This window comes from Rutidosis leptorrhynchoides, unplaced genomic scaffold (assembly GCF_046630445.1).
Source record: "Rutidosis leptorrhynchoides isolate AG116_Rl617_1_P2 unplaced genomic scaffold, CSIRO_AGI_Rlap_v1 contig75, whole genome shotgun sequence".
In the NCBI taxonomy this organism is placed as follows: Eukaryota; Viridiplantae; Streptophyta; class Magnoliopsida; order Asterales; family Asteraceae; genus Rutidosis; species Rutidosis leptorrhynchoides.
In genome coordinates, this window is record NW_027266869.1 from 2548 (window position 1) to 13710 (window position 11163).

The 11163-nt window shown below is 33.4% G+C and overlaps 1 protein-coding gene across 1 annotated transcript; it reads left to right on the plus strand.

Annotated features, from left to right (window-relative positions):
• The first annotated feature begins 2840 nt into the window (after nt 1–2840).
• Nucleotides 2841–3945, plus strand: LOC139885070 (uncharacterized). The gene is made up of 5 exons (XM_071869023.1): nt 2841–2939; nt 3023–3113; nt 3213–3283; nt 3385–3441; nt 3745–3945. Exons 1-5 carry the CDS (start codon nt 2841–2843, stop codon nt 3943–3945), a joined length of 519 nt encoding a protein of 172 aa, XP_071725124.1.
• Nucleotides 3946–11163: the final 7218 nt, after the last annotated feature.

The window sequence follows — 11163 nt, forward strand, 5'->3', positions numbered from 1 at the left end:
AGTGATTAAATGTGTGTTTAGCCATTTTTAGGAACAAGTTTAATTTAAAATACTCCTAGAAAAGTTTTTTTAAAAAAAATTCATTTCTTGTCAAACAAACTTCAAACTTGTGTTTTCTACTTTCTTGGAGCACAATTTTTCATCTTAATATTTTATTTTGAGTTGATTTTGAATCGAAATCAAACGAAAACATACATAAAGTGGACTATAGCAGTTTGGAAATTTTACGTTTCTGCACCCAAGTCAATTCTTTGATCCAAGTCGAAATTATAGGTTAGTGATGTAATTTAAGGGAAATCAAATTTGGGTAATGAATCGAACTATAAATCAGAGATTATTTCGTGCGATAAAAGCTGGAATGAAAAATTACTCTCACTGTTATCGATTTTGAAAATATCCGATAAAACCTACACAATAAATTATTATAGTTTGATTTTTTTTTCTATATATATATATATTAATGTTACTGATGTATAAAAAAAATAGTTTGGTTGTTGATTCATCTGAATAGGCGGCTAACAGTTATTATATGAAAATTCAAGTATCTAAAGTAATTTATTTTAGTAGTACATGATTATCATTAAAAAACAAAAATATTGTTACCTACGTCTTGAAATATTAGTCTTTTTTTCAACGTATACTAATATTGCTAAATCAGAATAAATTTTTTTAATTAAAATAATGATTGATGAAAAAATATTAGTAAGCAAGGTGGGGATTAAATATAAAACAATGCATTTCTTTTAGTAAAAAAATGTAAGATAAAATTAATTGTTTCGTGCATTGACAATAAGAACGAGAGATCAGCGAAAAGATTTAAAAAAAAAAGATAAAAATAACTACTATTCTACTATTTATTGACAGAAAGAAAGAAAAACTCTATAACAATAGACGGAGGGAGTTTACAGATGGCGTTTTACTTGTGAAGTATTTGGGCACACCATTGGTAATGATTTCAACATTTTTTGGAAAGAATATTGTGGAGAATTAGTGGAAGCGGTATCTAAAAATTTTCAGGCTGGCTTATGTGTTAATTGTTTTATACTAGACGACTTCAGTTACTTTATCCGTCTTAAGAAATATACAGATTTATTGGTGCCTCTCGTTTTTAATTTGAAGACAGTAATAAAACAGATTGATGGAAAATGTAAGTCATTTTTATGGGTTGGAGCTAAGGGGTCGAAGAAGAGTCTGGTTATTTGGAAGGAAGTGTGTTTTTTGAAAAAAGAGGGAGGATTGGGTACTTTTTATTTACAAAAATGGAATACAGTTGTCGTCGGTAAACAAATGTGGCAGGTTCTTGCAGTTTAGCAATCTCTTTGGACGATGTGGGTGACACAAACAAGTTAAAGAAGCTAAATTTAACAAAGTTAAAGAAGCTAAGTTTTGGGGTATACGTAAATCACCCAATGCGAGTGATGCGTGGGGCTTATTGCTAAAACTTCGAGCCGTATTTAAACCTTTTTATCGGTATATCCTTAGGCTGGAAAAGGAATATCGTTTTGGTATGATTCTTGGATTGATGGTCATGTCTTGAAAGACTTCTTTACGGGCTTACTGTTTAATGATGCCGGTGTGAAAAGGGAGGTCACGGTGGCTGAGCTTTGGGATTCTGATCAATGGAAGTTGCCTGTTCTGGCTACTGCGACCATAGATGATGTTTGGATGGGTCATCCGTCTGGTCGGTATTCCATTTCATCAGACTATGAGACTATTCGGAATAAACATGATATGGGTGAGCTGATATAATCTGGTTTGGGGGGCTGGTCCACCAACGAGGCATCAATTCATTTTGTGGTTGGCCATTCGAGGTCATTTAACTATTAAAGCACGACTTGTAAAATGAGATCTTGGTACGAATGCCATGAGTTGTTTGTGTGGCCAGGCAGAGGAGTCTATGGAGCACCTTTTATTTTCATATGGTTTATCTACTTCATCATAGTATGCTTTAATGCCTATTGGAAATCTTTACGTCGACCAATGACCTGGAAGCGTGAAGTAGAGTGGTTCTCGAGAAGGACTAGAGGCAAATCGAAGCTTGCTAGTTTTCGACGTTTTTTGTTCCCAGCTTTGATTTACTTCATATAAAATATTAGGAATTTGTTGATTTTTCAGCAAAGGAGCTGCAATGTACACTTTGAAATGAACAATATTAGGGAGTCCATTGTTTTGTCTGGGGAATTTTTTGGAAGAAATACTTAGTAATGGTGAAAAACGAAATTAAGATGAAATTTTAGGGAGATCTTATCACAAACATTAAAATACTCCAATTGGCGTGATGATCAAATTAAGATTTTTATAAGTAGATAGCAACAAGAAAAATCTCACCAATTGGCGTGATGATCAAATTAAATATTTCACTCGCAGACAAAGAATAACTACCCTCCATTCCTTCCATAATTATCTAAAAAAAATATCACATAAATTATTAAAAAATCAAATATTTTTTTATTCCTTGTTTGGAAATGGAAGGAGTATTCTTTAATTAGAATTGACAGGTGTCGTTACACCATGAGCAGATAAAAGGACACCCATTCCTTCAAATCATCACCTTCTCGAACTTTCTAACGACACTGTCTGAATTCTCGTGTAAAAAATCTTCCTTCTCGAACTTTCTTGAGACACCCCAATCTCCCATTTAACCGCCAAACAAATATCTTCTCTAATAAAGTTTCTGGAGGTTTCCATTCAAATATCTTCTTTGTTTTATACTCTATATATATATCATACACAGACTATCACTTTCTATAAATGGTCTAAGATAATTTTAAGCCGATACGAATTACTCGCAGAGAGTGAAGAAGAAGAACATAGAGAGAGAGAGAGAGAAAGCTTAAAAGATGGAAACTTTCGATCAAATTGATTACTATGGAGTTCTTGGTGTTGCTTCTGATGCTTCTAAAGAGGAAATCAAGCGTGCTTATCGGAAACTTGCAAGGGTAAGTTTAATTAATTAGGAAATCGATTTCACACCATCCATTAATGGCGGGAAAGGATTTCTAATGATTAATTTGATGCGCAGGAATGGCATCCTGATAGGTGGACTAATAAATCCCCATCTATGTTAGGGGAAGCTAATAGCAGATTCCAACAGATCCAAGAAGCCTATTCAGGTATATTCATTCATCATTACATCCATATTTAACTCAGTACTGTAATAAATATAATCTTTTCATGGATGAGTAAATTTTGATTTGTGTTTGGTGGTGCAGTGTTATCCGATCCGGGGAAGAGGACAATGTATGATACAGGGTATTATGATCCTTATGACGATGAGGAAGAAGTGAGTACTTGATTAGCATTAATTATAAAGTTTCGATCTTAATTTTATTGTATGATGTTGTTTTAACGAAATTGTTAAAACTTGGTGGTCTTTCGATTCAGGGATGTTCTGATTTTTTCCAAGAAATGACGTCTCTCATGGCACAGACCAGAAAAGAGGTAAGGATCAACTATATTATGATTCTAATTTCATGTTTGTGTACTTGATCATGGATAAAAATTATTAAACCTATAATGTTATAGTTAATCAGAATCAGATACTAGGTCATAAATTAAGGATTCAATAATTGGGGCCAGATTATTTCAATTCCAAAGCCTAGCTAGAATTCATTGATAGTTGGATGGTGTCCTTGATTTGAATTAAGAGTCGAAATGATTAAAACCTAAAAGTTGAAGTCGATTCGGTGAAATTGAGATGGACTCACTCGGCTAAAATTATTATTTTCACCTGGATGGATGCAGGAGAAAGTATATAGTTTGGAAGAGCTACAGGGCATGTTTACAGAAATGGCACAAGGGTTTGAACAGAATTATAACCCTTGGACTTACGGACAATGCGAAAGATCACAATGGGAAGTTCCACAATATCCTATGGCAGACTCAATGTTCCATGCCTCATCGGGCTTAAATATGTATGGATTACCGAATAACTATTGCTGCTAGACAAACAAGGCGATGGACTGAGGAGGACGATCAATTTGCACCTTGAATTTCATGTGCAAATTCACGATCCTTATCGATGATGGTCTTATTGGGAGGTATAGTGACGAGAGTGGTGGAGAGATCACATTTTGTAATGATACACATGCTAGTGCGGTCAATGATCTCCGTAATTTGGAAAGAGAGTAGGATAGATTTAGTTGTGTCGTATGAGTGAACAATCATTCATGTACAACTATCACACACACCAACAATTTCTGTACTCAGTCACACGATTTTGCTCCTAGAAATAACAACTGATGGGAAGTCTTGAAAACATTTACCGTCTATTACATTAAATATCTATGTTAATCATTTCTCTGTTTAACACGAGCGCTCTAATCTTGAAGAAGCTTGTTGTTCGACCCCAACTATAACTCCGTTAGGTAATCTTGAAGAAGCTTGTTGGATTGCTCCCTCAATCATTTGACTTGATTTGGAAATTAGAGAATTATGCATATGGGAATTATTTACACGTCTCACACTGGGTTTGGTCGAATTTAGCGCAGACTCGAGTATACATTAAGGTCGTCTCGTCGGTTGAAAAATCATTATGATGAAGGTGGACGAACTAGGCTAGGCATTTCGTGTCAACCGACCATTAATTCCTAATCGATGTAAGTACTTTTGAGATACATCTAGAAAAAAAAAAGGAATCAATAATATAGATTAATCAAATAATAGGTGTCATTCTCTCTTTTGAGCTAGCTGTACTGTATACTGTAAATCATAATCCATAAGATATTCTTAAGAATTTGCTTTTCGACTAAGGAGAAAGTTCGATAAAATTATCTATTCCTACCGCATAAAGTACATTAGACTATTAGAGTGCTATTATATGAGGTATCTACGGTGACCACTTAGTAGTAGTTAATTCATTACGTTTTATAAATACAAACAATATTTAAAATAGCTATATATTCTCCAGTCTTAAAATACACGATATTTTGATTTTTATAAAAAATATAAATTATACATGTAAGAATCAAAATATCATGTATTTTAAAACAGTGGTAGTACTAAAAATTTGTGAGTGAACCATTCATATTCTTGACTCGATTATAAAGTTTGGTGACAAACTCGTTAACAGTAATGAGCAAACGAGCTCGTTTATCCTGATCATTTAGAGAACAGATCTGCAGCCGAACCGAACAGTTCGTCAGTTCGAAGATAATTTGATAATTGAATATTAATATTTATAAAATGATGTTTTTACGTTAAATTACTTAATTATTATACTTAAAAAATAATATTTAATGTTAAATTTTTAAATTATAATACTAATAATCACAAAAAATAAATATAATATTAATAAATTAATATTTATATATTATTTTTAGTCATTTAATAAATATTTAATTTAATTTTATATATATTAAAAATTAAACAAGCGAAGGTTCGAGAACAGTAACGAGCAAAATAGATTTATGAGCTCGTTTATAAACGAACATAATTCAACTCGATTCGTGTATAAACAAACACTTATAAACGAGTCGAATAGATCCGAACGATTTGTTTGCCCATTACTATTCGTATTCGTTACAAAGTTTTTTTATTTCTATGCGGGGCCATAAGTTCTCTTAAACGTGTTTCGTTAATTTCATTTTGCAACTAGAACATGCCGAATAAAGATAAGATGAGCTGACTTTTGATTTGAAAAATCCACGTGGGTTTATACAGTTATGATCGATCCATTTTTCTTTTAATAAGCTTTGCAATCGTATACTATATCATGACTCTAAAAAAAAAATTGTATATATCATGCCTACGTGACCAAATGAAATTTTCCTTCAATGGAAATTTTTTTGGTCATATGCACGATTAATAAATGTTGTCATGTGATAGTAGTTAGATTGAATGATGCTTATTTCCTATACTTACGGTATTGTTTTAGATTTGAAAAGAATTAGTAGTATGAATTAATCGGATTTTTTTAGTTTCTATCTGCCGTTTTGTCCTTTTTTTTCTTTTAGTTTTTCTTTTCTTTTGAAGTGCTTGTATTCAGACAGATTTGAGATTTGATATCAAAACGTACCTATATTTACGTTACAGGCTGTCCACTTTGTTTCAGTTAAATTCTTCCGATATACGAAATGTCGAAATGTATATTATGTAGTGCTTCGTTGTCCTTACAATTTACAAGTATTACACATATTTCTTTACACCTCGACCATGGCTTCTTTGAGGCATCTGCTGTTCTTTATATATATCTACCAGATCATTTACGAAATATGTTATGACAGATGCTCTGAAAAATCTAAATTTTAAATTTAGATCGAAAACGTTAATATATAGAACTAAATTTTTAGTAGTATATATTAATGCATTTTTATGATTTAGTTGTCATATAGTGCACCAACGTGACTGGAATTTCCACTTCCTTGGTCTACCGACTAACAACTATTCACCTAACATAGATAAACAATCTATTGATACGAAAATACAAGTGACTTAATATAAGGTCTGTTTCTTCTTAGTTGGGGACCATTTGACGGAATTCGAACTAACTGAAATTGGGACTTAGTTAAATCATCATTTAATTTAATTTAATTTTTATCTAAATCATCAAATTTGAATGTTGAGTAGTATGTAATAAAAAAATTGTTTTATATATAAAAATTTTAGAACTTCTTGTGCTCTTCGTTCATGCAGCATTATTAGCGTAACGAGACCGTCTCTCTCTCTCTCTCTCATTGTTACCTTAGCATTGAATTTCCTTAAAAGTTACTCTTCTCCATAACCAAGCAAAGTGAACAACTGATCATTTCTTCCCAACACCAACCATACATTCACAATTCATATATTTGAATCCAATCTCTTGAGCTTAGAAAACTAAATTTAACCGAAATGCACCGTTTTGGTACTATATTATTGCTCTTTCTTGTCATCAATTCAGTTAAAGTCAAACCGATCAACGGCTTGGATTCAATCAGGAAGCTTGACGAAGCAAACGGTGAGAAGTGTACTCCATGTGACCCAACGCCAACTCCAGTTCCAGTAGTCTATCCGTCTCCACCTCCACCGCCGCCAGTACCTTCACCACCGCCGCCAGCACCGTGTCCACCACCGCCTTCACTTCCACCTCCTCCTCCACCAAAGAAGCCGCCCACGCCGAGCGGAGCTTACTGCCCACCTCCGCCACCACCAGCTTCATTCATTTATATGACTGGTCCACCTGGGACCTTGTACCCTATTGACTCGTCGGACTACGGCGGCGCCTCCCAAATCGGGAGGAACTTGCAGGATTTATTTGGCTCTGGAATATTATTGGTGGGTCTTGTTTTGGTATTTTGGTGAGAAACGTACGTATGGCCTAATTTCTTTCTCTTAATTACTGTATCATGTGCATGATACGATCAAGAATTAATCACCATAAAAAATTTATGGACAGGAAAATTAAATTTATAGTTGTTCAATAAATGAATATTGTAAACTAGTAGTACTACTTAATGTAAGTAGAATGATCAATCATTGCTCTTTCTTGGTCAATAACAATCATGATTAATCCCTCTCTGTTTTTTCCTCCCTTAATTAGTTAATCTAACAGTCTGTTTATGAGCCAGTATATGGAAGTGAATCGATCACTGTAATATAGAATTCATATGAAATTAACTTGGTATTATTGTAAATTTAGTAATTTATATGATTATGAGTACTCGTAACTCGTCTATATATATGTTCCATCAGCGATATGGAGCTATTATTTTCCGGTTTGAATAGTTGGACCTATGCATAAGTTGATTGTAAATTTATGCATTAAACAAAATCAAAATTGGTGAGATTGAAGTAGTTTTAATCCGATATATTGTGTTCCAATCAAATTCTACAAAAAATTCTCAATAATTGTAGATTGATCACTTTGAGTTGGGACTTGATCATATCCGATCCGGACCTTGAAATTAAAAACCAAAAGCAGGCATTGAGTGTTAATTCTACATAAAAATAAAAATGGATATCTCGATGTCGACCATTAATTATATTTTGTGGTGTAAATTAAACCAAAATAGCGTGCATCATCGACCACCACTGCTGTATTAATTCAATTCAATTATACTAGCTATCATCTTCGTTTGGGCTCCACCACGAGACAAGTTACTGTTATTTAGGCACATGACATCTCATCTATGAATATATTATTCCTTCTTCTACCTAAAGTCTTAAAATTTATTAGAAAAACATTAATAAATCGGAGATAAACTTTAGTCTAATTGCTCTCATGAAAGGTATACAACTTACATTTTTCTTCTTGCATAGTGACAAATTTGGAAGGATCGATCATTATCAGGTGGTGGGGTACTTCCACGTGTCAAATTGCTAACAGGGACATATGGTACTACCATCCAATCAGTCCCTGAGTGTGAAGAAACCAAACTTGGATTTGATGTCAGATGATCTGTTCGTGTTGTTCTAGCTAGTAGTATACCTCTTCTAATGTGTCAGTGGATGATAAGAGTATCAGCTTCGGTTTCACAAAAAACTGTGGGCTCCACTTTACACACTTTGAAACTCAATAACTTTGCTTATGTCCCACTACTAAATAAACCCGATCTTAATACATGTGGTTTATTGTTCATGGGTCATAAGCCCTATAGATAAACAAACTCGTGGTTCATGAAACTATCATACCTAGCATACATACGATCTCGATTCGGTTCAGCTCTAGAGTTCACCGGTTCAGACCACACTACCATGAATTTCTACAATCTGACTATCTAAGTCTCGTCTTCTGAATACTAGTTGAAATTTAAGTTTTCTTTACAAGAATCGAATGGAAGGCTAAAAGCATTGATAATTCAAAGAAATTTATAAACAATGGATTCACGCCTCAAAAAGAAAATGTTACTTTTAACTTGATTATGAAAAGAAAAGATTGAAAATATATAAAAGGGATCAGAAAGAAAATGCGATTATCTGTGGTCACAACAAATATTAAACGGACTGGTTTATAGGTGAAGGCCCAAATTACATTTGGGGGCCAAGATTCCTTCGGCAAATGATACTTTATTACATTTTTCCTCTCTCTTAATCCTCAGTTAATAAGAGGTACTAATAAAAACTTGTAGTTAACTCTACTAAACTAGAATCACCCCATCTCGTAATATATAACATTTTATATTTTTATGTTTATCCAAACCAATCAAGATGTGTTTAAGACATTAATTTTTTTTCAGAGATTGAAAGTTCAAATCTCTGCTAGATCTAAATATATGTATGTTCAATGCATCTAAAAATATAAATTGTCACAGAGGTAGTAGTAGTTAAATGCATCTAGATACATGTATGTTAATTCTGTTCTTCTGTTGTGGTTGGGTTAGGTGCAGATATATACGTATAGATATGTATGAGGTGAAAAACATCAGTCCAATTTTTTTCTAAAATAAAGAAAAAAAAACCATCAGTCCAATAATTCAACCTGAATAATTAATGTATGTATATATATATATATATTGTCTATTAATGCCGAGATGAAAATAGGAAAGTTCGATGTTGTTGTGGAATCATTAGTTAGGGTAGGTATTATCTCTAATGGTACCACCAAACAAACATATAAAATGAAAAGGAACTAAAAAAAAAAGGGACTGAAAAGAAACTTTTCACCGACACTATGAAGTAATTGTGAGAAAAGACGACATCACCTAATGAAACACTTCCAAATTAAAACGCTTAATTAAAAGTTAATTATTTTTAACTAAATCAGTTTAATTAGTTGATATTGGTGAAAGTCGGTCATTTTATGTATATAGAGCTAGCTACTTGCTATTTCTACATAATTTTTAAATAAAATTCTTCTTCGCATGAGAAACTACTATTTGTGAAAGAGACTTCTAAGTTAGGGGGAAAAAAATAGTCATCGATTTGGATTTTACTTCCACGCATGTCCCCTTTCTTTCTAATAATTTGGACCTCAAACACAAATTCACGATAGCAATGTCAGGCTAAAGCAAAATACATAAATCAAAACTCTAGTAACTGATTGTTCAAGAAAAATTAGTAGTATGTGGTGTTATGGAAACTAGAGTTACCTCTTCCAACATAGAGAAAATATGAAGAGAGGTGGGACTGTCCCATTAAATTTTGTTTTACATTAATAGCTATGCTGATTTGGACAGGATTTGGATCATCTTTGATCCCAGGTTCAACTTCAATTATTGATTATTGATGCTCAATAGATGCATGTTAAAGTAACTAAAAATGATGTTGAATTCTTTGGATTGTAATTTATGGTGCTAATGATTTTGAGGGAAGGAGAGATTTATGGTAATTTTTGAAGGACTCAAGTACGAATATTTCCCTTCCTTGGATTGTACAGGGAGATTTTAATGCCCACCTTCGCAGTAATGAAAAGATTGGAGGTGTTGGTTTCGATATTTCCGCCGCTACTGAATTTAAAGAGTGCATAATCCATTCTCAACTACAAGAAATGAGAACTCGTGGACTTTTCTTTACTTGGACAAATAATCAAGATCATGCAGATCGAATTTGGAATAAAATGGATACAGTATTGCTTAATGTACCTGCAATAAGTACTTTCAGCGGTGATATATGTACTGTTCTACCTACTGGGATTTCATATTACTCTCCACTTATTGTGTCTCTAGTGAGTTATTCTAAAAACAAACATACTGCATTTAAATTCTTCAACATGTGGCTTACTCATCCTCAATTTCGGGAAATTGTTGAGCACGCTTGGGGGACTAATTGTGCAGGAGGGCCATTATTTTGATTTTGGCATAAGCTTAAGGCTGTGAGGAAAGGGCTGCAAAAACTAAATCAAAAAGAATTTTCTCATCTCTCTAAAAGAGTCAATGAAGTCAGATCCCTAATGAAACAACTTCAACGAAATATTCAAATGACCCATTCAATGAATTGCTATTAGATGAAGAAAAGGCAGTAAAAAAGTCTTTCAGAACCTTGCTACAACATGATAGAGAATTCTATAGACAAAAGTCTAGAGTCGATTGGATTAATAAACGGGACACAAGCACTAGCTTCTTTTACAACTCAGTGAAGATCCGTCAAGCACGAAATGCTATTACAAATTTGTTGTTGGAAAGTGGGGTTTAACGGCTGTATGGAAGGGTATTTCCAAGGTAAGAGGGGTTTAAGGCAAGGGGGGCCAATATCTCCCATGTTATTTTTCATTGTAATGGAGTACCTATCTCGACTACTCGCTTTGGTTCC